The sequence below is a fragment of the Tachypleus tridentatus genome, chromosome 11 (genome assembly GCF_004210375.1).
Source record: "Tachypleus tridentatus isolate NWPU-2018 chromosome 11, ASM421037v1, whole genome shotgun sequence".
In the NCBI taxonomy this organism is placed as follows: Eukaryota; Metazoa; Arthropoda; class Merostomata; order Xiphosura; family Limulidae; genus Tachypleus; species Tachypleus tridentatus.
This window is the reverse complement of record NC_134835.1, coordinates 84,360,660-84,388,568: the sequence shown is the minus strand read 5'-3', so window position 1 is coordinate 84,388,568 and position 27,909 is coordinate 84,360,660. Positions and strand designations below refer to the sequence as shown.

The following is a 27,909-nucleotide window of genomic DNA, read 5'->3' as shown; positions in this document are numbered from 1 at the left end:
GGTAAAGTTTAAATACAGTGGAAAGGATGATTATAAAACTAAACAACCAATAACCAAAGATTCCCAGATTGCCCCTGAGGAAAACAGGTCCACCTTTTGAAAGTGTTCGGGTTGTAAGGGCTTCTATTTCAATAACCAAACCTGATATGGTTTGAGGTTATATTATCAACATGAGGCTAGTTAACAAAAGTGACATATTGATTGCCTTAGTAAATACGTGAAGTGGTACAAGAAGCTCTTTTTTCGCCTAATTAATATCTCAATTTTGAATTCTTATAACATATATCTAGTAAAAACTGGCAAGAAACCATCAGTAAGGCAGTTTAGTTACAATGTAATTTACCAGTTATTGGAAAGGTATGGAAGGGTGACAAGACATTTTCCAGGAAGATGTAGCTTTACTGTTTGTGATAGACTTGTTGGAAAAGAAGCATTTTCTTGGCATTTTTAGAAAGCATTCAATCCTCAGGAGTGAGAAAAAGTGGACAAAGACAATGTTATATATGCATACAACAAGAAAAGAAGCAAAACATGGTGACTACTTGGAGAATGTTATCATGATTTTCATTCCCTGAACAAAATTTGAACTTGTAATAAATAAGTCTTTAGTTTGCTTTTCTTGTCGTTTCCTTTCATATTTTATTCAAAATTCATAATAAAACTGCTAAATATTATGTTTAAGAATTTTTTTTTCCAATTTTTAATGTCTGCAGTAAGTTGCTACCTACAACATTCCTGCTGTTTAAGGGTTAATGGAATGAAGTATTTATGCTTTTATCTCTATATGTTTAGGAGTGTCGGTGTGTGCATGCCACTCCATTTCACAGAGCTATATTAAAAATTCAAATAAACGCCTTTTTTATCAATGCATGTAAATACACATGGCATCAAATATAGTTTGTAATTCAAAGTTTTATTTTAACTAAATTTTAATTTCAAAAGTAACTGTTAAAATTCCCAGTTTTCACTTGTTTGTCTCATGTGATGTATGTTCTCTGAATTGCCCAATTTCAATTTTATTTTCACTCATATGGCTGAATGATTGCCCACCAATTACACACTTGCTATATATAGTACCAAACCAGATTAAAAATTTCTAGTCTCTACGTTTTTCTGAGATACTACAATAATAATTTTAAACCCACATGCCATGCCAACCTATCTCATTGTGTTGTTACTACAGAAAGTACATTTGGAGCCACTTAAGAATAATGTTTCAAAATTGGTTTGTGTTGTAACTTGCAGTAATCAAGATTCATTAATGCTGCTAAATGAATAAAAGACTGACTGTGAAACAGTTACTACAAAAATTGTATTGCTCTTTCACAGTCAGTAATCAACATGTCAGAAACTTCAGATGTGTGAGTGGTTTTCTTGACCTTCTGCTGGTTGTATATATTTTAAATATTAAGGTTTCCTGTTATCTGCTTCTGACTGGGAAGTCTGTAGATTTGGCAAGGACTATGAAGGAATTTATATACTTGGGAATCTTAGTAATGTGTCAAGGGGTATCATTCATATAAAGAATATGAATAGGCAGCTGATTGGTCTCTTTTTTTTGTTTTTAGTTAGACAACATTCTATTCATGAAACTAGCAATATCAGTTTGATATAAAATTGTTTTGGCAATTTACTTGGGATGGGAAGTAAGGAAATATCTGTTTTCTTGTGTACCATATGACAGGATTAAATGCCTGTTTTAACATACAGTCAACATAATTCATATACTTTTTAAAAGTATTTAAACTTTAAGCTATGACTGAATTTATGCTATGGTGATTTTAACACACACTTTCAAACACATTTTTAGTTTTCCGTAAGAAATGTTTTTTGTATTGAGTCAGTAATCAAATGTCAATACAAAACTGTCATCTCATGGTCTAATAACTGATAGCTATTCACTTCTGTCACTAGCTTAACTTCTCACCAGTGTATCACCTAGTTTTGATGCTCATGTCAGATACAGCACATGTAGCATATCATGTAGCTTTGTGCTTAACAATGAACAAGTTAAGCTTCTTAATATACCAATTTCTGTAAAACTAATTTTGTTATAGATTAATATCTTGGTGTTTACCTGATATAACTTACCAGTTTAAATTTTTAATCAGTTGCAGCAATGTAGTACAGATCTTTACTTACCTTAATATTTCAGTCATTAAGCACACAATTTTAGTGACATATTGAAATAATATTCTAAAATGACATTTTTACATTTTGGTATCAGAATATACACATACTAAGAACTCAAATTTCTCAACTTTTTAGGAACTTCCAGTAGTAAAATAACCAGCATTTTAGTAATTTTCATTCTATAGCAAGAATAATCTACTTTAATTACTTAAAATTGTAAGACATTACTATGTTCCTTAATGTATGTTGTGTTAGAAAATGTAAGATTAAAAACAGTCTTATTTACTTGTAGTTTATTTCTCATTGTTCATTTTTAATTTTCTTGATGTTTATAATCATGGTACTAAAGTAATCCACTATTTTGAAGTCATTCAGCCAACTTGTTTGCTAAGGATATATGATAAATAGTTAGGGAGATTACTGCCCATTTGTTTTTAAGGATTAAATGACATTTCAGAGTTGTTACTTTTGAACAATTGGTTGTTTTTCCACATATTAATTTCACTGTTTTTTAGGGGAATTCAGATATATTTGTAAATTTAGTGAGTTATTAGTAAATAAAATTTCAGCACTTGATTGGTGAGCTTGCCAGTCAGATTATAAATGTGATGAAATATAAAAGTAAGTTTTAAGTAATACAGACTTTTAAGTGTTACAATAAAAGCTCAATAATTTTACACCAAGTTTGTAACATTTAACCTGAATTGTAAGTATTTTCTTTTTGACATAAGGTTGTATAATTGTAGTGAGTGTAAGATAATTACTGAATTTTATTGTCTATAGGGAGAAAGCATGACACTTGAATATTTAATTCTTTTATTAAATGCAAGGAATAAGTGAATTATGTGGAAAAGTAATATCTGATTATGTGTCTAAGAAGAATCCCTGCAATAGAGATGTCCTTATTAACATTGAATTTTATAAAGTTTAATCTGTCTGTGATTCAACAACAATATATATATGTGTGTGTGTAGCAAATGGAAGTTTACATTAATTTTCTTTTTCTTTTAAAATTGTGATTAAAATGTTTTTAAATGATTTTTGACAAGTGAAAACTTTACTTTCTGGTTGTATAGTTTATTACCTAGTCATTTTGTATCCAGATTACTACCTCTGTTTTTTTACATCTTTTCTTCACAGGTTATTTTATTATTAAGCCTTTAATTAAATTTTACACAAAAGATTGGTCGATAATGAATTACCGAGGTGCAAATTTTTATTCATTATTCATTTTTTTCTCAGTTACAAGCAGACAAATCTTTGAATATTGATTTAATCATAGAAGAAACTCTTCATGAGCTGGTGATTAAACCACTGAAAGAATATATATATCAACCCTTCAAAGATTAATACACCAGGTAAGAAAGCATGTTGAAACTGAAATCTACACCATTGCTATCTTTTATACACTTGTCATATTATGATTAAGACAAGGCAACACCACTTACAAAATAACGTACATCACCCTTTTGTATTCATTCTTATGAAAGTTGGATATCTAATGGTACAGCTACGATATAAAATGCAAATCATTGTTCATTCATTGATCTATATTGTGTATAACATTGTTGTGCATTCTTATCTCAGTTATATCTTTAAAGTGAACTTCTAAGTAAGGGAAATCACTTTTCTTACCTGCACTGTTATTTGTCTCGAATTGGTAGTTTCTTGAAGTTTTGAATTATATTTTGTCTACACCTTGAATAATGCTATACAGTCCACTCAGTATTTTATGTAAGACTGTAACTCTGAGCAGGAAGTGTTTTCAAGTGTCATTAGCAAAAAACTTTCAAAGTTAATAGTACTGTTATTCAAAACCTGGACATGACAGACTATCATTCACAACATAGTATATAACCATTATTTTTCAATTTTGGCTCACCAAATGCCACATTTGTAGGGTACTTGCTCTGAGACTGAATCAGATGTTTGCAACTTTTCATGTACAGGTGGTTAGAAACAGACTACTCATGTACAGTGAACTTTATTCCACTCATAGTAAGGCACATATAAAGCTCACTTGCAGTAGTGCCAAGAATGCATCCAGTGAATTAACAATGTGTGTAGCAGTATTCGGCACACAGAAGAGTTCCACTTCACCTTACATTTAGATAACAGGCTTATACTCATTTAGAAAGAATCTAGAGCCAAATCCACTTCATCATTAATGCAAGAATGTTATGCATTTAGCAATGGTTTTAGTGTCATAAGAGAAGAAATAAGAATTGTTAAATGAGTGATAACATCTACTCTCACTTTGCTGGACTAGTCAACATGTTTTTTTGAAGAATAGAATGACCAAATAGAGTGGCTTTCCTGCTCATTAGAGCTTCAGTATAGTAGAGTACATATATTGAAGCTGTTTTGGAAACATGTTACATTCCTTCGACTGACCAGATGCCAAAGATATGCTAAAAATGTCTTTCTGATGACTAGTCAAAAATAAATTTGGGCTATATTAACAGTGATTTTTGAGCATGCAACATTATTTCCATGCTTTTTGTGTTGTTTAAGTGATCATCCTACACATTGAAATAAAATATCATGAACTGTGAAAACTGCATACGAAATCAGCATGAATGGCAATCACTTGCATCTAAGATCAAAACTTGATCATGTATGAAAATTAACTGTTACTCTATAACAGTGGTATTTTGACTTGTCAGATAAAGTATTACAAATTCAGATTTTCGTTTATTTATTTTAAATAGATTGTTATAATGTATCAAAATAAATATGCTGGAATGGCTTATTTTCATAAACATTAAAAGTTTTTATAAGTAGGTTTCTAAGGTTTGTCTGTTTTAAAAGTAACATTTTTGGGATGGTAATGAAGAACAAATATGAAACGGTTTTAGGAATAAAAATGTGTTCAAAAATAATGATAGCAAGTCAAATATACACATTCCAGTCTATTAAACTTCATTTTAAATTAAACTGTCCCATACAGTCTTAATAATAAAAGAACATTAGTCCATGTATTAACAGAGAAAAATAAATTAAAATTATGTAGCTTATGTTATGGACAGAACATTTCTAGATTTTTTATTATCCCAAATTATTTACTGTAATGCAATTTTTTATATTTTCAGAGATGGCTCTTTACAGTTTCTTACAGAAGGTATAAAGTATGCTAAAACTAAAACTCCCCAAGAAATTGGAATTCAGGTAGGTAAAGTTGATTTAGATACATTTTGGAGATAAAAATTTACAAAAATAGTTATTAATTTTTGAAATTTGTTAATTCATCTAATTTCAGTGGAAGTAATGAGAACTTTTTGTAGCTTGCAGTGTGATTTAAAAAAAAAAAAGGTTGTCCAGAAATAAATGTCATTTTTGAACTATGAATTTTGGAAAAGTATAAACCAGTGTTGTAAAACATGCTTTAATCAAAGTAAGCACCATTTGCTTCAACACACTTTTGCTAACATGTAACGATGCTGTTTATGCCCCTGCTGCAGAAGTAAGTGTTTATGGTCATTGAACTCCTTAAAAGCCTCTTCTGCAGCTTTCTGGTTTTGAAAGCATTTACTGTTCAAAAAGTTGTCAAAGTGCTTGAAAAAATGAAAATTTGTAGGGGAAAGGTCTGGGAAATAAAGTGGATTGGACGGAACCTCGATTCCCAACTCATTCAATTTTTGAAGCATCATCCTTGACTGGTCTTATAATGCCAGTTTTGTTGATCTTCAGTCAGCTTGTACAGAACCCACTTATCTAACTTTTTCGTCTTTCCAGTTGCACTCAGGTGGTTGGCAATGCTTGATTTGTTTGTGCCTAGCTTTCCTGCAAGCTCACTTACTGTTGTGCGAGGGTCTGTCTCAACTGCTTCTGTTAATGTGTTTTCATCAAAGGATGGCTTCCTTCCATGGGCTTCTTGGTCTTCAAGACTTTCATCTCCATGTTAAACCTTTGGAACCAACCCTTAACTGTACATTCAGTAACAGATCCATGGTCAAATACCTGGTTGATGTTTCATGTACTTTTGGTAGCTTTTTGTTCACATTTGAGAGCCCAATGTGGCTTTGCTATAAGAAAACATGCACTTGTCCAAGTTTGAAGTCGTAGAGGAAAGTCCTTCCTGTCCGTGTTGCCTTGGGGGTTACAAAACTTACTCTGAGTATTGTTGAAACAGCTGACAATTAATACACCTTGTAAGAGACAAGTGTTTGATTAGATCCACCAACTAATGATAAGTTACTTAATATTCAGCTATTCTAAATGTCATTGTGAGAATTCTGATATTTATTTCTACACAACATGATATATTAACTGTATTAAACAGTATGTGATATTGCACCAAATCTACATTTTAAAATGCAGAACTTGAACTTGATTTAGATAAAACATTTCTGTTGAAATTCAACTGTGAAATAATGTCAGGTTTGTGTGTCATAAACTCAACTCAATTGTACTCTGTATGATGTTCAACATTAAATATTTTTTCTATAATTTTTAATGGCAAGTTATTAAAGCCATCTGAGTCCTTGAAGGAGAAGTTGGAACACGTTTTGGGAAAACTATTTTGTATTAGTAATGGTTAATTCAAAAGAAAAATGTTCTGCAGGTTTTCTGTCTGAAAATAAAATAATTTTGTGATTTTTGTTAGATAAAATTTTGATAAAACTTCAGAAACTTGGACATGATTAATAGAATAATACATGAAATAAATTTTAATATTAAACTATTACATCAATTTCATACAACTCTAACAACTGAATCAAGAAGATTATAATTAACTTTTATAAGTATCTAAAGAAAATGTAAACATTTTGTATTCCAGCACTGGGCACAGCACAGTAAAATATTCGGTGTCAGTTTTGTGAAAGTGGGTTTTCTCAGAGTACTCCCATTTTCCCCCACAACAAACTCTGAGGCATTTGGATTTGCAGATCTCAGTCACCCTGAGGCCCTGACCTTGAGATGTTTGATATGTCGTTGATTTGCTCCTCTTCGTTCTACTTCAATCCAGCCTGGATTATTTCTCTCTGCCACCTTGAACCGACCAGACTTTTTCTGTTCCTTTTCTATGAAACTACCTTCACTGTGTCAATCTTCACGATCATCCGATATGAAACAAAAACTAGAATTTAATCGAAATTGTCAATGCACACATCAAAATTCTATCGTGAGCAGGGTGAAGGGGGATATAAATATCCCTGACCACCCCAGTTGGGAAGTTCATCTTCCTTTAAAACTAAATACCTGCCACGGAAGTTTTTGTTTGTTTTTTTAACATTGGTTGGGTTTGACTAGGTGTCTCTCTAGTCTATAATTGCTGAAAGGATAGTTAGTGCAGATAGTCTTATGTATAGTTTTGCACAAAATTCAAAACAAAACCAAATTTAATTCACTCAGTATTGAATAAACATTTTAAAATTATGAAAATATTTTCATATAGTTTCTCAATCAAATAGGAAAAAGCAGTTTGAAATAATATGTAACAATTCATGTATAAGAAATACTGTTGTTCTTAGTTGTATTTGTCTCACCATGGTGAACTTATATTTTGACAAGAATGTGTACTGTTGATTATTATAATCTATTATCAAGCAGACAAGCTGTTAAGTTACAATCAAATTAAAAGTATGTAATCTAATGATATAATTGGGTTTCATAGTTACTTATGTAATTTATGTATTTCTTTAATTACTTTGCACCTTTGCTGTTAGACTAAAACTAGTTAAATGCTAGCTATCATATCATCTTTGCCGTCAACACCTCGTAGAGTTGTTTTCAGTTATAATTCGATATTTATTCTACCATATAAATATTCAAGCACGTTTAATAACTATTTGACGAACCTCAACTATTGTTTTTCTCTATACAGTATTCCAACTATTTTTCATTCCAAGTAGCATTAGTGTTGGTATGATAGTAACTTCTGAATTAATGTGGAGATGAATATGTTAACTACATTACATCTGCTATATACAGTGTTTTCAATGACTTTTGTATAATATCAAAACTGTACAGTTTAACTGGTATATGACATATTTAGTAGTTGTTGAAACACTATTTATACTGTCTGAACAATAACTGTTTTAGTGTTAATTGTGATATTTACCAACTTTATCTAAATTGTTAACCATTAACACTAAGGTACCAATTTATCAATATAACACTATTCATTTAAATAAATATTGATCTCCTCTCATACAAGTCACTTTTGTGTAAATATATTATGACAAATTCATTATTTGTAAGTATTGCTTCTATTCCAGTGATTTTGTCGTGCACAAAAAATAAAAAAGTCACTTAAAAAGCAGATACAGGACGGTCTCAGAAATTGTTTAAGTTGTAAGCATGAATATAAACCATCCAAAGAGGAGAGAATAAAAAAGAACAACAGAAGATCCTCCCAACGAGACAGAGTCTTGGTGTTACGACTCATAAGTTCTAAGTTTTTATGATTTAAATAGGATACCGTATTTTCAATCCACATATACTCAACATTATGTATCGCTTTACAAAAAGCAAGTTTTAATACATAAATTCACACTGTGTAAAAGTGGACAAGCCATGGTCTGACTGGACTTATCGCTTCTTAAGGCCCTCTCAGAAACATACATTTCTTACTCCTCATATATCTATATAATCATTTTTCACCGTGTACAGTTTAGCCGAAGGATAAACACTAAAGCTTTTGCAATAAGTGGCTTTGTGGAGAATGTTGTGAGCCTTTTGTATATTTTTTCTCATACTAGTGAATGTTATACTGAGTATTTATCTGTATTTTATTTGGTGAAATGACAATAATTTATTAGAGGTCAAGTTAGTACTGAAGAGGATTTTTAATATAATAATTATCTGATCCAGTATTGTTTTCTGGGCACTAGTTATCCAAATGAACAACTAATGAGACTAAATGTCTAGTGTGTGAATAACTTGAACATTAAATGGATATTTAGTGGACGTTTTTTTTGTTTTGTTTTTTTTTGTATGAGACTCTTGTACATTTCAACACGATTATTCTCTGGTTAAAAACTGATAGTTCTTAGTTTTTCAACTCTCCTGGAAAGTCTCTCAGTAGCTTGATATCTATATTTCCAATTGATGAGTATTCTATGTTCACAAGGGCTATATGGCAAGTCAGAATCACTTAACATTCCTATTTCTAAACAACTGATCAACCACTCATTGCCATAAGAAACTTTAGCCATCTCTTAGAGCCAAATAATGGGACTGACTGTCATTACTATAACATGAGCACAACTGAAATTGCTGACTGTATTTAGCTACATTGTGGCTCGTATTTTAGACACAGAGAAATGCAATCCTGCAATCTGAATATCGGCCACTGGTAGCCTATCCAAGTAGAATATAGGAAGTATAAATTAATGTTACGTTTTAATCTCAGTACGGATCTATTTGAAAGTAGCATGTTCATTAGATGTGAAATATGCAACAGTTTTTAACATGACTTTGGGGTAGTCAACAATTTCTAATTTAAAATACATTTTATAGTAAACTTTAAATTTTATTGAGTTTGTATATCATACAGCTTCATTGGACTTCTTTCAACAACCATGTCGTGGTTTTGTTTCTTACTATCATCCGCATAGCATGACAGTAATTGGATGCCTTACCTTTTTAATCCCTGCTAGAATAAAAGAGGAACAACAATCTGTGCTTTAACATCATTTTTTCTCTTCAAACCACACTCCATTCGCAATATCATTAACTGTTAGCAGTACTTTAAACATAAACCACTGTTGGATACAAAATAAACAAACAAAAAACAATAAAGACTGGATAGATTATAAGAGAAAGATTTTCTCAATATGTAAATTTCATAATTATCCTAAAAAAAGGTTATATACAACACCGTATACAGAAGTTTTGTACTCAACCTCTAGCCAGAATTATAAATTCTAGGTGACTGTTATACAAAAAATGTTTTGTACGACATTACTTTAAAACTGTTTTAACTGTTTTTGCTACGCAATTTCTGACTTTGCATAATAGTTATAACAACAACAACAGAAAAATGATAGACCCGACTAGTTATCCCAGCTGTTGCGTATTAGATGGTAAAACATGTGTCGGACTCATGAGGAAATGTTTGTGTGTTTTTTGGAAATTCACACATAACTACACGAAGGCTACCTGTGCTAGCACTCTCTAATGTAGTAGTATAAGGCTAGAGAGAAGGCAGCTAGTTACCACCATCCACAGCCAACTCTTGAATTACTATTTTACCAACGAATAGTGGGATTGACTATCAGTTATAATTCCCCCATGGCTGAAAAGGCGAGCATGTTTGGTGTTACGGGGATTCGAACTTGCGACCCTCAGAATACGAGTCGAGTGCGTTAACCATTAAGCCATGTTTGGCCCAAAATTATTGAAATGAAATTTAAAAACGTTAAGATAAAATTGTTTCAGTTACAATGCAAAACCTGCTAGGCTAAATAATTTAATTCAAAATACAATAACAGCAACTTCTGAACATTAGTCAATCTCAGTTGTGTCATGGTCTAAACTAAATTAGAATAATTTAAAAATAATTAATTCCAGCCATTATCGTTTATATATTTATCAAGCTTTTTATCTAAGCTCTGATTTACTGCTTCTACAACGTCTGAAAATAACCTATTCCAAAGGCCAACCAAACATCTTAAATAATTGAAACTGCTTTAGCTAAAAATGACTCCTTCCCTTCCATAAGTTATACCTGTGTCCCCTGGTTCTACTATTTTCATTGGCAAATATGGAAAAACACGATCATGCATCAGTACAATAACAACTCTACTTTCAACCTCAAACAGTTTCATCAAACCAATACAACTCTTCTTTTATGTAGAGAAAACAATTTGATAGATTTCAGCATCTTCACGTATGACAAAACAACATTTTCTTTTCTTTTAATGTACTTTTAAAAAATCATTACTGTTAATTTTCAAATTTGCAGTTAATCTTTTTTCATATATCCTTTCTGATGTTTTCATTTCATGCTTTACCAACTTTTTGATCTTATGAATCTGGTGTCATACCAGCCAATTCAAATTTCTTGAATTTATGATAATTTTAATAAATCTTATCTCTAAACTCTGTGTGAGCCAACCTGTTTATTGCTTCCTTGCAGCTACCCTTTTCATTCTATAAGGAATATGTTTACCTTGAATATTGAAGAATTTTCCTCTAGAAAGTTTATACATCTGATCAGTGTTGCCAAATAACTCAGTTGCCCAATTCAGAACAGATTATTCTTGTTGCATCCTTTCAAAATTTCTTTTTCTTTTTTAAATTATGATCCAACTATCGTTGTTATTTATCTCTATTTGTGACAGAACATTGCACCTGATAGAGCATTTATCATTTGCACCCAGATGTTCTCCAATTTCCATAATCATTTCTGTATTGGAAATTAAGAATAAATTTAACATAGCATTGTTTTAATAGCTTCCTTGACTAATTTCTTAAAAAGCTTAACAGTTTCTAAAAGCATTTCTCCCTTATGGTTTGACTTTAATATTACCCAATACATATGTTCCATCATGATTTCATTAAGAGCTGAAATCTTAATCTGATTGTAAAGATTTTCACTAATTTCATCAGTACCATGGTAGTTTTAAGAAATTCCCACTAAAAACGACCCAAATGGATTTTATCTCCAAACTGATATCTTTAATTTGAACAGGATGTAACCCATACCTTACACAGAATAGCCAGAAACTCTCTATTTAAAAAATTCTATATCAAAAACATTTACGTTCAACCATGTTTCAGCTATTCCCATTATATCAGAATCCTCTTTTCCTACCGGTGGAATAAAGTCATCTATTTTATTTTTTTTATATTTCGAGCATTACAATAATAACAATTAAACTTATTAGTAATTATAATTCCTATTTCCTATAAAAAACATGTCTCTTCCTTTTATTTTCTTTCAATTTAATTTTTCCTGGTCCTCATTACTCTTTAGTCCATTTTATAAATATTCTCTTAAAGCCGAGTAAGTAGCTTTAGGAAACAAGTCAGCTTCTATCCTACTGAAATGCAAACCATCCATTCAAACAATCTCATTTTTTCCACTAAATTGATTTCATAAGTACAACCAGCCAAAGTGCTCATCCTTACATACTAATTTTAGTTCAACATTTAGCCTTAGTGACCTATTTATAACTTCATCCCACAGTCAGTTTTGCATAGTATCCCTGACAAAATACCTCATGGATTTTTTTCTTTAAATTATTTTATGAACTCATGACACTTCTGCTAGTCCTCTTTATTAAATTTTCTGCTTTGTCAGTTACATCCTTCATCTGTGCTTCTTGGTAGTATAATCTTTTTTCTCCTTATTCACCACACCGGTTATCGTCCCTCCTTTGGAGTAATCAACTTTCGCTGATAGCCTCCTTATCATCCACATCTTTCTTTAACCCTTTGGTTTTCCTTCCATCCAACATTTCCTCATCTGCATAAACTAAAGGCTGAAATTTATTATTTAACAGAATAGACTTATTATAAATAATTTCATTACTTTCACTCTAATGGTACTCTTTCTGCCTTCCTGAAAGTCATTGTCAGCTCGTGTATCTTTTCCATGTAAAAGCTTAAGTTCCTCCTGAAATTGTGCTTCCATCTCCCACAGTGTGTTCTTCTCTTTATCTATTGCTTTTATGCTATTAGGAAAGACTTTAACTTCTCCTCCATCCTACATGCTGAATATAAAAATTGCATATCTTTATTACTAGCTTCCTTAAAAGTATATAGGTGACTCGCGTTCCTAAATAAAATCTGCCGTTACATTGCCCTCGTTACAAGTAACAAACTGTGAACACTTTTCTCCTACACTGGTTTTAACCACTAGATTTATACTTGTGGCTTGAAAATAAGTAGCCAGTACCAAATGCCAGTAACCTATTTTTAACACTGCTACTGTTGATACTAATGTTTAAGAACCAATTGCCCGGCATGACCAGCTGTTTAAGGCTCTTGAGAATTGTGATCTGAGGGTTGCGGGTATAAATCCCCATCGCATCAAACACACTCGCCCTTTCAGCCGTGAGAGCATTATAAGTGACAGTCAATAACACTATTCTTTGGTAAGTAAGTAGTCCAAGAGACAGATAAGGTATGAGATAAAAAACAACAATTGTATATCCTTCGATTAGTTGTGATATTTTATATCAATTCTTTAATCTTGAAATTGTTTTCCTGTTCCACTATATGTTTCATAAAATTCTTGTTCCATTGACTCTCACTCCATAAACAACATCTTATACATCAAGCAAGAAACTACTGTATGTTCCCTTAATAAATTAATTAAATCTGTATAGTTAGTCTTCATTTTCTTAAATACTGGTTTCCATATTGTCATGATCTTGTATCCTAGAGCTTCAAGTTGTTTCTATTACTTACATGTGCTGTTTATAATAAACCAGATGGGTCTATTTAGAACTACATTCTTTGTGTTATTGTCATAACATTTACTATAGCTATGGTAGTAGCATGTTTTATTCCATACAGAAACCAACTTCTCAATAATTTAGGATTTGCTTCTGACCATTATTAAGCGCAAGTTGGATTTTTACTTCCTCGGATTTTTGTACATAATATAACAAGTACTTGGCTGTAAAGTATCCATGGTTAGGTGTGAAAACTATCGATTGTGGTGATATAAACCTCCATCTGAATATAACCAAATATACAGAAACTGGTTACGTACGCAGACGAAACTATATCATAGATTGTGAGTAATTCTTTTCTCGATTGAAGACAGCACCATCGAAATATATCTATATTTGGTTTATAGTATCTAAAGATAAAAATAAAGAACGAAAAATGCGAATTTCGACACAAGTTTCAAGAGAACAACAAAAATTAATAGGAACCAATATTGACAGTTTTTTCTCTTGCCTGTGCATCTGTTTTTGAAAGTCAATATATGTATGTATGTTTGGAATTTCGCACAAAGCTACTCGAGGGCTATCTGTGCTAGCCGTCCCTAATTTAGCAGTGTAAGACTAGAGGGAAGGCAGCTAGTCATCACCACCCACCGCCAACTCTTGGGCTACTCTTTTACCAACGAATAGTGGGATTGACCGCATATTATAACGCCCCCACGGCTGGGAGGGCGAGCATGTTTGGCGCGACCCTCAGATTACGAAGCGCACGCCTTAACGCGCTAGGCTATGCCGGGCCCTTTTGAAAGTCAAAGAGGTACTCTTCCTCTCATTGCTGAAAGTGACAATCCAGGAACATTTGTCTTATGGATACTAACATGATGTTAGGAGAGTGAAAATGTCCATTCAGTTCAGGTTCTCAATATTTTTCACTTGAGTTTATATTGAAAAAGTAAGAGAAATATCCTTTCTGTAGTTCTTCTAATCCAATAGTTTTGAAAACAATGATAAAGACAAAGGTATAAACTCGTAACTGGCAATTATTCTAATTCTGAAACTTTTTGACAACGATAAGCGTATTTTTTTCCATCATTTATGATAATCTTGAGCTTCATTTCGTGGCGAATAAAATAATTTAAAGTAAAATGTCTGTCTAACTCTTTCATATTATGTGCTATAGCTGTATAATTCGTACCTTCTTTGTAAACTAAGAATTGACAGAATTCGTCGAAAGATTATAATTTGATTTCATTATCTCTTTCGAAAAACAAAACAAAAACATGTTTTTGACGAATCTTTGAAATGGTTATCTCATATAATGTTTAATTACTCACACACGTACATTGCCATATCGATCAAATTCACTTTTTTCTTTTTCTGATACTAACGACGTGCTGGTAAAAATTATCAAAGATATTGTTTGTTTACTATTCTTTGATTCACGTCTCTTTTAACATTTTGCAGATTTACTAAACTTGTTACAACCATTACAGACTAGGGGTTCAACTCTCAAGCTTTCATCATTTTTACAAACATTAAAATAATCAGAATAATTATACTCATTTAAACGCTCAAATGAATTGTCACATTGTGAACAGTAATAACTTTAACCGAGGAAATTTTTCATTGATGTTACAACACTGAAAGATGAGCTGATACCATAAGTATATTTTTCTTAATGTGAGGAACCTCCACATGCCACACGACTGAAATTTTCTGAAAATACTAAATCTATTTGAAAATTAAGTTGACTTTAAAATCTAGAAACGTCTTCTATACTATTTTATGTTGCGTCATCTCTTAGCAGTGTTAAGACTGGTACTATAGGAAAGGTTATTGCTGTTATTTATAGCAATCACTGATCATTTTTAAGTCGATCAAAACAAATTTAACTGGAAGTGAATCCATCTTTCTATATGAAAAATTATTCTAAGCTCACCGAGTCTTATTCAACTGTTGACATTATGTTGGGCACTGTATATAATAACTGTTGGCTAAGTGAATGACAAAATAAAAAATTAGTTTTTTAACACTCTATAATAGATTACATCTGGCATTTTAGATTATATATGATAGTATATCAGGGTACGACAAACACCGATTTCTGTAATTCATGTTAACAAAAATCTTTAAATTATAATTTGAGGTACTTGTCTGCATTTGAATAACTGGATTTAAATGTAAGATACTGAAACAAATATCAAGAAATGAAACTATTACTCAGATTATATGAATGCAAAGTTAACTTTGCTTTCAAGTGTATTATGTATATTACTGACCACGTGGCAATATTCTATATTATACCATTTAAGATTTAGCTAGTACTAAAGGTCAAATGGTTTTTCTAAATTTAACGACTTTCATATATATTTTCTAAATCAAGTTTGTAAGCGTTCTTAAACATCAAACTCGACAGGCTCTAATCACCTTTCCCTTCTTAGTTAAGGCTGTTTGAAGTATATACGATAACAACATCGATATTTCCGAACTAGTTTGTGTACTGTGCAATTACTGTCTCTATAAGTGTATGACTTTTGTAATTCTTAAAAGTCTCCAAACTTTATACATGGAGAATCTAAAAATTCATGCAATTTAATATTTTATGTAATAGTAAAGTTAAACAAAAAATCGTTCATATATTATGTTTAGTTGTAAGGCGATAAAAGTAATTTTTCATGATAATAACTCACATTCGAATAATATGCAAGTTTTACTAATGATAGCGAAACAGCAAGTACCCTATAGGACTACATCTCAAATAAATTATCAATAGTATAGAAATGTATTCCACACTTCCACAAGATTCGTGTTACTATAGCCATGGTAGCAGCATACATTATTCCATACAGAAACCAACTTCTTAATAATATTGGACTTGCTTCTCACCATCGTCAAGGGCAAAGTGGATAAATAGTGAGACATTCATTTAATATTTTAGTTGTAACAAACTGTATTGATACAAAGGTTAAAATACGGAAAATAAGAGTTTCAAGTTAGAGACTGATGACGTCATCATACATGGAAGTATAGTTACACTATCACAGCGCATTTATTAAAATCCTAGAGACAGTTGTTAAAATAATGATTTCAATATAGTTAGATTCAGACATTGGTCATGTGAAAGTATAGTATCCACCTTTGTAAACCTCTCGTAAGATAACACCATGAAGTATCATGTGTAAATGAAATATTTTCTCAAGTTATAGCATAAAGTCACGCTAGTGAAAGTGTAAGTTTAATTGTTGCATAATATTTAAAAATTTCTCACTGATAACGTAATTTAATATTGAAACACAATAAAAACAACTTGCTCTAGTAACACAATGTATATGGAGTTCATGTTCATGATGATTAGTTACAAACTATCGCTGAAAGATCAACTTCCATTGTTTCAAGACATTGATCTTCTCCATGACTTTATAAGATTTTTATATGAGTGCGGACCAATCTCAAACAATTACATAAAAAATGGCTTAAACTCTGGGACAACACAGACATTTAAAAGTGAATTTATCCCACTTACTCCATAAAAAAAAAGTTTCTTTCTAAATAAAACTGAAAGCTATAATAATTATTCTTTGCCTGAACAATGATAATATTATAAACAATGACAAAAAAGTAGTTCAGCTAAATTTAAAAAAATTAAACAAGAGTGGAAATTTACACATAACAGCAAAGTTAAAGGTCTCTTTCCTAGCAATTGGTCAGGAACTTAGTAATAAATTATAATACAAGTAAGTCCTGATATCTGACTATTCAATAAACACTCATGATAACCACACATACCTAACATCTTGAAATGAAGATCTCAAGTGATGAAGGGAGGTAGGTAGGTATTGCATGTTTATTGGTACAAAGCTGCTAGGCTATCTGTGCCAAATAAGATGTAGTATACTATAATAGTATCTGGAAATGAAGGTAAAAATACATAAAATATGTAAAATTAAGACCTGCCAGGAAGACTGAAGCATTAAGTTCAAACTTGCTATCAGTCACCTGAAGTTGGCCTTTCCAGTCCTAACTTCAGGTCAAAATAAAATTAAAATGTGTAAAATAAACCACACTAAAACAGTATATAGCCCATAAAAACCTTAAATTAAGTCCAAAAGACAAATGGCTCTGGCTCTTAAAAATGTAAAAACATGAGTGAGGCAGCCAGTGTCACCTTTGACATCGGCTAATGTCAAGGGCAAACCCACCTTAAAAATATGTTTAAAATGGCAGCGGCGTTTTTGGTTGTAATGACGGCATGATAATAAAATATGTACGATTGTGAACTGAGTGCCACACAAACCACACATTGGTGCATCAGTACCAGAATAAAGGAAGTGGTGAGTTAAAAAACTGTGACCAATGCGTAGCCAAGCCAAAACAACTACCTCCCTTCGATCTTTAAGATGGCCAAAGAGCTAAAGAAGGCTTGATTCGAAAAAACTTATTATTTCATTGCTTACTTCAGGTCAACTGCCAACTGGTGTATAGTCGGGTTTTGATAACTGGACCATAGTTCATGTATGGAACAGGGGCTGTGGTGATAGAGCCACAGCAGATGGACTTTGTCGCTCTGACCTGGTATCCAAAAAAACTGGACAGAGATAGATGATAGAGATGAGCCAGTTTGTTTTGGATATTGATAAGAATAGGATGGTTACTAACAAGAGCATATTAAATGACAAGGAGTGCTACTCCCCCATGTCCTTGTCCTACACATGGCCTGTCATTTCGGTATAAGAAGTATTGCTGAATTTTGACTGTATAAGTAGGTTTTAAAAATGTTTCCTGTAAAGAAAGACATTTGGGATGATAAAAGTCAATCAAATCCTTGATGTCATTCACATTTGATTGAAAACCTCGATAGATGTTGTAAATGTTAATGTTAGAACATTTGAAGGCTTCATAATCCCATCTCTACGAGTGAAAATTCGATGCACAGCTGTAACACATTGGCTGGTGAAACCTGCAACGATCTCTGACTCTGGAATGGTCTTTAAATCCCTCTCAACTATAATTCTTCTGGAAGAATTCAAAGTAGAATAATGAGTAACCTCAATGGGTATATCCCCAGTGGCCTTTGACTTTAAGAGGAGTTTGGAATGTTGTGATGAAGTTGTTTCCACTAAAATGTCCCCAGACCATAATTATTTTACCGATTTACGTGAGCCAGCAAGCCCTTCTATACCCTTCTGAATAAAAAATGGAGACATCTGCCCTAAGGGTTTATCAGTTAAAGAATGTATAATCAAAAATCGTGGGCAGATTCAAGTTGTGAGTTTGACCGTACAGTTATCAATGCTCGGTTGTTTGCCAGAAGTTGGATTTTTCTCTATGCTATCATGCTTGTTTATTTTTTATTTGAGGGGTATCCATAATAAAAAAAGAATATTTCAGTGCCCACTGACCCCACCATGGAGCCCTATGAGGGGGATGCACAACAGTGCCATATAAGGTCACTGCAGCAATGCCAGGGTTTCACGAGCACTGTACCCAAACACCATTATCAGACATAATGTCCACTACACCTACTGAGGACATCCTATGCTGACACTCAGTTGACCCTGGCCCAAATGGACTAGCCAACTGATCTTGGGGGGGCCCTTAAGACCACCTGTCTACATGAATTTAAGGCCAAAATGGTGTGTTGGAGTTGGACCCCTAAGCCACCAGGATCCTCTCCTCCCCTTCACGGGTCACCACACACAGCAAACATGCAGGTTGATTTTTAGATCCCAGAGGAGGTAAACTGAAAGTACAGAATCTTCTCCAGGAGGTTCCCTCACCACGTACAAGAATCCACATTGAGGGTTCAAGTGATGAAAATTACAAAGAAAGAAAATGATTAAGAATTGACACACATTCACAGTAATACATATTATGCTGTGTTTAAAATATATTTCTCTGTAACTGACTACTTTTCTATCCAGTTCTGAAATACACTGAGCAATTTCACTTGACTTTGAGGTTAGTCTTGCAAAAATCTTTGATAATCTAAAACAAGACATTCCTTTCTCTTTAAAGCTCACACAAGCACAAAAATGACAGTATTTGCAAAATATAAAATGCCAAAAAAAAAGAAACTGTAGGTGCCCAAAACCTCTTTAATTGTCTCTCAACTACAGAATTAGCACATAATTTCAAGAAGTTTGGTCATTCTAGTGCTGTATTAAAAAAAAAAAAAAAAATCCCCAGAAACATTTGTGGATGGTCTTTGGAATATTACATGAAGAAATGTAGAAATGTATCCTGTATTAATTATAATATGTGTTTGTTTGTTTATAATTAAGCATAAAGCTACACAATGGACTATCTGTGCTCTGCCCACCATGGGTATTGAAACATGGTATTTAGCAGTGTGATTCTGCAGACATACTGCTGTTCCATTGGAAGACATGAGTTTGTGAATTTGTTCACTTGTCCACACACTTTTCCCACAGTTTTGAAGATGACAAGAAAACTCAAGTAGGGTCATCACTAAGAGGAGGTAAAATGCATCACAAGGTTAAATCAAATATAATAGTGATCTAGGAGCAGGTATTTCAGGGGTCTTTAACTTAAATCTGGCATTGGATTTTGTGTTCCTAGTCCCCTCATTGATTTATATGACCCTTACAAGTTAAAGGTGCAAAATGTGGGGTATGACTGAAAGATCATGGGTGGATGTCCTAGCAATATTTCTTCATGAGTTTAATCCCCTCTTTAAGTAAGATATAAATACATCTGGAGATAACTGAAGAACATTAGTATGCTGGAGTCTCTTCAAATTATGAGAGAGCTTTAAAGCACAACAGTACAGGCCAGATATTCTATGCTTGTTCTGAAACTAAGCTAAATTAATTTTATGGATTTGTTTAATTTTCTTGAATAATTCCTGTGGATGATCGGTTAAAAAGTGATTCTTCAACAGAACAAATGTTTTTAAACACAAAGTGAAACTTTTTCCTATTCACTCTAAGGTTCAAATTCTACAATCTTCACAATTTGTTGAAAGAAAAAATATGATTGCCAAAAAATTAAAATCTAATTTTTCATAAAAATGAGGCAAACCTGGTATGTATTTCAGTTTTATTCAGGAAATATAAATGACACATTAACAGCTCATTAGTTGAAAAAGTTCTATTCCATTCTTCTTCCATTAACAATAATGTTCAATACTTAGGGATTTACATTTGAACCATTTGGATATTTTACTATTACTACTGCACACTCTTAAAACATAAAAAGGCTTGTATAATGTCTTCCCATACACAAAAAATTGTCATAATTTATGACCAAATACAACTGAATACAGTATGCATGTAACTGGACCTTTGGACTGACCTGATATTGAAAAAGGAATATTTAATAAAATTTGAAACCTATCAGATGTATGTACAAGAAACATAGCAAGCTTTTAGTAAAACATACATATCTGTTATGCACAAAAAACTAGATGAGTCACAAAGATATGTTTGCAAATTAATAATATCTATATGACTATGTTTAACATATCAAAGCAAGTGGCAATGCTCATGTGAAAAATAAGGTTTCTTTTTTGCATTGTATAATTTCCATATTGTATTTGCACAGCCTCTGAAATGCATATGTAAAGTTTTTGTAAATACTACCATATATATTGCATCTGTTACTTACTTTCACCTACCACAAAATGTTTCTAAATCAGTAATAAAGGATAAAATAAACACACATTTAATAACTGACATCAAATACATAATACTATGTTGAATGGCACTCTCTAATAAGAACCTATATTTTGAGATGAACAGAAAATTTCTAACATATTGATAAGTGTGGAATTTTATTGACAAAGGTGCTTTATTCCATGGAGCTGTTATACTACCCACATATCTACTCATTGAAGAACATACAACTTTACATTTTAAGAACAGTAAAAAGAGATAAACAGAATTACAAATTTTGATTGTTTAATATATTCTAATTACAAACACCAAAACTGGAGATATATAAAAAAATATCTACACTGAGAAAATTAAATGTCAACAGGAAGTTATTGCATAAAACACATTTAAGTGTTAATATTTTATCTACCAATTTTTGGATCACTACAGCAAGTGCTTTGAAGTGAAGGTGATAAAAGAAGTTCATTTCTTATTCAACACAATACCACCTTGTTTATTTATACTTCAGGAGTTTTTCTTTCAGAGTAAGAGTCACAGTCCAGTCATGATAGAAATGATTTTTAACAAGGCATAACAAATTAGAAGTACATAAAATAGAAATCTTCAGTGAAATTGCTCACTCTTCAAAATTGTGACAGCAATGTAATACAATGGTTTGACATAACAATACAGTACAGATATAATCCTCAAAGATATTATCTAGTGAATACAAGTTTTTGTCATATTTCATGTAAATGTGATTTTACTGATAGAGCTTGTTGAGGAGAACAAGAGTCAACATGCAGATACCACAGAAAAGAAGCTGCATAAATCTGGATATCTTGTATGGAAACAGAAAAATGTCAGGATATTTGAGACAAATGTAATAAGTTAAATGTGATGAAGTATGAAGGTAAAGTCATCTGATCTTTATCTGAATAACAAGAAGTAAAAGCAAGCTGTTGGAAATGCTGAACAAAATCTTCCAAAGACACAACAAGTTGAGAAAATAAGTTAGAAAAGCAAGAGGTCATAAGTCCTGGCTCTAAGGTAGAAAATGTTGAACAAAGCCAACCACTTCATGCACATTAACAGTAATAGTGCATATAATAAAATAACTCAAACAGGAAACTAATTTTGCATTATATTACTTACAAGCCCAATACCAGATCGACTGCATCAACTTCATGTACCCCCCAACCCTTCTAAGAACAAACATTACAAATGTTCAAATTACTTCAGTAAAGACATAGTTAACACTTTCTTTGAGATTTAATATGAAATATTAAGGCATACCATAACACAAACAAAAAAACTAATTTTCTAGTATACGATTTGCAACACCAATATAAAATTAACTGACAGCTATGATCAGAAAATAGTGAAATTAGAACAATTTCAAAAAAATTTCACATAATAAAATATTTAGCCGAGATCTTATTTATATAGACACATTTTTGTTCTTTTAACTGTGAAAGAGGTCTTAAGACATACTTTACAGTAAGTTTTAGCACTCAATTGTTGTTAATTTTATGGGGCTATGAGTAGATGTTAGATATTTTAATGAGTTTCTTTCATAATAATTTTGAAATATTAATATCTGATTCAAAACATCAACAACAAAAGAAAAAAATCTTAACCTTTGTGGATAAACTTTTAATACTTAAAATCAATAAGGCAGAATGAAAATCCATTAAACAAAGTGCAAATTAATGTTACATTTTACACTACATATACCCATTGCCTATCAGGATATACCCTGTGCAACTATCATATTTTGGAAGGAAACCTTTTATTTTATGACTTATAGGTAAACAGCTATTGGAGATTAAAATTTAAAATATATTTTACTATATTCATAGCTGTATTATGTATCACTTTATAAAATGTTACACCACATTTCTACACTTTATTATATCCCTAATAAGAGAGTGTACTAATTCTCGGTTAATAACACTTAACCATACCTGATTTATGTCCTTTCTACAGCATTTACTTTAGGATATTCAAAAGTGAATGTAAACAAAGATCAAGAATTGTTAAAGCTGCTTAAGCATACCATATCAGAAGACTTACAGTCTCAATATTCTTTTGAAGTAGTTAAAAAGGTTGGGATATGCTCATATATATAAATCTTCATTTTAGAAAGGCCTATTTTCAAAATAACATCACTCTTGCAGGAAAGGATGGATATGGCCACAGTGTCTTTAACTGACTCTGATTTCCAGGCCTTGTGAAGGAAAAGATGATTGTCTCTTTAGATTCTGGAAAAAGGCAGATTTAGTGAAAGCATCATCTGCAAATTGGTTCTTTAAAGACAAATGAAAACCGTGAAGAAGAATTAAAACTTGTCAGTGTAATACATTAAGACAACACAGTAGCAGAAAAGTTTAATAAAAGTGAAAAGATGTCCACTATATTATAAGTTGTGAAAAAAGGGGAGAACAGTTATGTCTAATCAATCCCTAGTAAACTCTAACTTTTGGAAGTGTCTACAATTTTCAACTTAGAATTAAAATTTAGAAAATTTACTCTAAATTCCTCAGAAAATTCTTTCTGTAAATTTATGGACAACATTTAGAAATATCTCCTTTGAAAAACTAATTTTTCCAAATTTATTTCCAATGTTACATAACCTAATTACTTCTATAATGAAGAACTGAGACAAGTAAGACACAATGTATAAGTGGCACAAAGGTGTTTGATAAAATTTTCATGTTTTCCTGATATATGTATTGAGCTCTAGGACTAGCCAAGTATCCTTTATTAAAGTGCTTGTTCTAGAAATTCCCACTAAAAGCCTTTTCCCTCCATATCCACCAACAGAAACTCAAATGGATTTTATTTCCTTTCTATTATCTTTGATAGTCTCAACATCAACATAATGTAACTAACAATTAACATATAAAACCACTCCTCCCTCTGTAACCCTGTACTTCAAAGAAGCTTCTTTTATTAAAATAATTTATATATGTTTATGTAATTCCTATATCAAAATTATCCATTCATATCAGTGCTTTAAAATCATATACTTTTACTCTTATACTCCTAGCATTACAACAGTAACAATCAAGTCTTACCTTTTCTACTACTTCTGTACCAACTTCCCATGCTAAATGTTTTCCTCTTATTCCTTTTATGTTTAGTTTTTTCTGGCCCTCATCAATGTTTTAGGTTTTAGTTTAAAACCTCCCTTACAGCACAGTTAATAGTCTCAGAAAACAAGCCAGTTGCTACAGTCTTTAAATGTAGACCATCCATTCCAAAAAAGCTCCCTTCTTCCTCCCTTCATGTACCGTTGTTCTCAGTTGTCTTTATCTCACTTATATTTTGAAAAGAATGTGTACTATTGATGATTATAATCTGTTATCAAGCAGAAAAACTGTTAACTTGAAATGCAATGAAAAATATGTAATCCAATGATATAATTAGGTTTCCTAGTTACTTATATAATCTATGTATTTCTTCAATACCTTACATCTTTGCTGCTAGGCTAAAACTTGTTAAACGCTACCTGTCACATCATCTTTGTCGTCAACATCTTGTAGAGTCGTTTTCACTTATAATTTCTTTTAGGCTCTTAATTCTTGTATTTTTTATTCAAGCAGACAAATTTGGTAACATATGTTTTATGTGACCCTGAAACAACCATAATTCGATATTTACTCCACCATATAAATATTCAAGTACGTTTAATAACCATTTGATGAACCTCAACTACTGTTTTTCTCCATACACAATTTCAACCATTTTTCATTCTAAGTAATTTTAGTGTGGATATTATAGTAACTTGTGAATGAAAGTAGAAAAGAATATGTCAACTCCATTACATCTGCTATATCCACTGTTATCGAGGACTTCTCTATAATACCAGTACTCCACAGTTTGACTGGTATACGACAGATCTAGTAGTTGTTGAAATACTGTTCATACTATCATATTGTCTGAGCAATAACTGTTTTAGGGTGAATCGTGATATTTCCCAATTTTATCTAAGTTGTTAACCATTAACACTAAGGTGCCGATTTATCAATATAACACTTCATTTAAATAAATATTGATCTTCTCTCATACAAGTCACTTATGTGTAAATATACTATGACATATTCATTACATGTAAGTATTGCTTCTATTCCAGTGATTTTGCTGTGCACAAAAAGTCACTTAGAAAGCGGATCTGGAACGGTCTCAAAAATGTGTTTTGTTGTCACCATGACTACGAACCATTCAAAGAGGAGACAATAAGAGGAATAACAGATCCTCTAGACGAAACAGAGTCCTCGTGTCACGACTCGTAAGTTCTAGGTTTTTATGATTTAAATAAGATACCGTATTTTCATACTATAAATACTGAAAGTAGTGTATCACTTCACAAAAAGCAAGTTTTAACACATAAAAGTGGACAAGCCATGGTCTGACTCGATACCGATATTTTCAATTGATGAGTATTCTATGCTTACAAGGATTAAATGGCAAGTCAAAATCACTTAACATTCCTAATTCTAAACAACTGACCAACCACTCTGCAGCACTTATTGCCATAAGAAACTTTAGCCATCTGTTAGAGCCAAATAATGGGACTGACTGTCATTACTATAACGCTAGCACAACAAGAATTACTGACTGAATTTAGTTGCATTGTGGCTCGTATTTTAGACACAGAGAAACGCAATCCTGCACTCTGAATATCAGCCACTGCTGGCCTGTCCAAGTAGAATATAATAAGTATAAATTAATGTTAACTTTTCATCTCTGTGAGGATCTGTTTGAAGAAAGAGTGATTTTTAAATGTGAAAAATGCAACAGTTTTTTACATGACTTTGGGGTATTCGATGATTTCTAATTTAATATACATTTTATAATAAACATTAAATTGTATTGAGTTTGTATATCATACAGCTTCGTTGGGCTTTTTTTAACAACCTTGTCGTGGGTTTTTTGTTTCTTACTATCATCCGCGTGGCATGACATTAATTAGATATCTTACCTTTTTAATCCATGCTTGTATAAAAGGAAAGCAACAATCTGTGCTTTAACAACATTTTTTCTCTCCAAACCATACTCTAGTCACAACAATACTGAACAAGGCGAAATTAATAGCTTACCCCTTGCGGATTGCACATGTGGTCGAGTAATTGGAATTCAATCAGATGAAAATCGTGTAGTGAAGGTAGTAAAACCTAGGAACAAACCATTCAGATTCTTTGTTACTCAGGGGAGATTGAAGAACTGTAAAGGTAAGCAGCCTCTTGTTTGTATCAGAACCGTTTCTTTTTCTATTATTATTACAGTAAAAGATGACCTGGAGAGATTACCTACTTTAACCATTTCCACCACTTTATAGTACTATATTGTCTGTCTATAACTTAGTTATAAGATACTGAAATGTTGTCACCTAAGGGACGCTTAACATTGCATTTTGTATCACGAGAATAATTATACAAACTGCAGGATACAACACAGCATGACGTATGAACTTGAAAAGCAAGAAATAAAAATATTTGTTACTATTCATTTAGTTTTTACCTGCTCTTGATACAAATCACGTCAGAGGTCCTTTCACCAAACATCTAGATAATTAATGTATTACGTGAGTGCAAATCTAAACAAAGATGAAAGGACTATGTGTTCAATGTAGTATCTTCAGGTTAATTAATTATAAGCGAAACAAAATTATCATGGCATAATCTGGCAGAAAATAAGGTGACGGTTAATTTAAAATTCCAATGACAACAATTTTGAACTAATGATGATGATGTCATATTAAAGGTCGATATGATGTATTTATTAAAGTCATGATTTACTTACTGTAGAAGTTGTTGTTATTGTATTTTGAATTTAATTATTTAGTCTAGCACGTTTTGCATCGTAACTGAAACAATTTTATCTTAACGTTTTTAAATTTCACTTGAATAGTTTTGAGCCCGACATGGCCCGGTGGTAAACGCACTCGACTCGTAATCCCAGGATCGCGAGTTCGAATCCCCGTCACACCAAACATGCTTGCCCTTTCAATCGTGGGGACGTTATAACTAACAGCCAATCCCACTATTCGTTGGTAAAAGAGTAGCTCAAGAGTGGCTGTGGGTGGTAATAACTAGCTGCCTTACCTCTTGTCTTACACTGTTAAATTAGGGTCGGCTAGCGTAGATTGCTTTCGTGTAGGTTTTCGCGAATTTCAAAAACAAACAAACTTTATTAGTTTTTTACTTTGCGCTGAAAAAGGTTTGAAAAATAAAGTTTATAAAATAGTTAGGGTGAGCATAGTGCAGATAGAACCTTGTTAAGATTAAACGCGCACACACACAGATTTACACAGAAGTGTCATGACAGTTTGATTAATTTACGTTTTAGCATATTCTTCACTCAAAGCCACCTACGGAATAACTGCGCATAGCAGTTCTAGGTTTTAAACTAATGAACAAGATGGAAGTTAATTACTGAATAAGACCATTGTCCTTTTCAGCCTACTACAGTCCCACACCCTACCCACTTAACAGTTTCAACAAGGAAAAACATAGAAATTATTCAATATGATTTAATATGTTGTCTCCCCACCTGTAGTTAACAGCCAAGAAAAAGTTTATAATTTGAGGGATGAGTCAGGTAATAAATATGTGAATTGAGCACAGTCAATAAAGACCCGTTTGCTCAGGGTACGTTGTATTACCAACAGTTACATAACAAAGCCTGGAAACAAAATTGCGTAATCGCGCCTACAGAGTTGTAAGTCGCTTTTCCGCGTGTCCTTCATTGATTTCTTATTACTTTAAAGATCGTGTATGTTGTGAAAAGGGAAGAAGAAAAAACAAACC

General features: G+C 32.1%; 1 protein-coding gene and 1 long non-coding RNA gene across 10 annotated transcripts in view; one reads left to right on the top strand and one right to left on the bottom strand.

Annotated features, from left to right (window-relative positions):
* Positions 1-27,909, top strand: part of LOC143232645 (uncharacterized) — a 50,718-nt gene that overhangs the window by 10,891 nt on the left and 11,918 nt on the right. For all 5 annotated transcript variants that reach the window (XR_013017642.1, XM_076468302.1, XM_076468299.1 and 2 more), the window contains 4 exons: positions 3,376-3,491; positions 5,226-5,301; positions 25,233-25,388; positions 26,162-26,331. Coding sequence is in view for 4 of the 5 variants with exons in the window: in XM_076468302.1 (XP_076324417.1) it covers positions 5,264-5,301; positions 25,233-25,388; positions 26,162-26,331 (364 nt within the window). In the remaining variant the exon portion in view is untranslated. The remainder of the gene's footprint in view (positions 1-3,375; positions 3,492-5,225; positions 5,302-25,232; positions 25,389-26,161; positions 26,332-27,909) is intronic.
* On the bottom strand, positions 6,786-26,339 carry LOC143232646 (uncharacterized). 5 transcript variants are annotated; one of them, XR_013017646.1, is made up of 3 exons: positions 24,175-25,239; positions 23,171-23,358; positions 6,786-7,184 (listed from the first exon to the last, which is right to left on the bottom strand). It is a non-coding gene; the product is annotated as an uncharacterized LOC143232646 (long non-coding RNA). The 5 variants fall into 5 exon arrangements; XR_013017645.1 differs by lacking the exon at positions 6,786-7,184 and adding an exon at positions 26,200-26,339 and having other exon boundaries at positions 20,524-23,358; positions 24,175-24,416; XR_013017644.1 differs by lacking the exon at positions 6,786-7,184 and adding an exon at positions 26,200-26,338 and having other exon boundaries at positions 20,524-23,358; positions 24,175-24,457.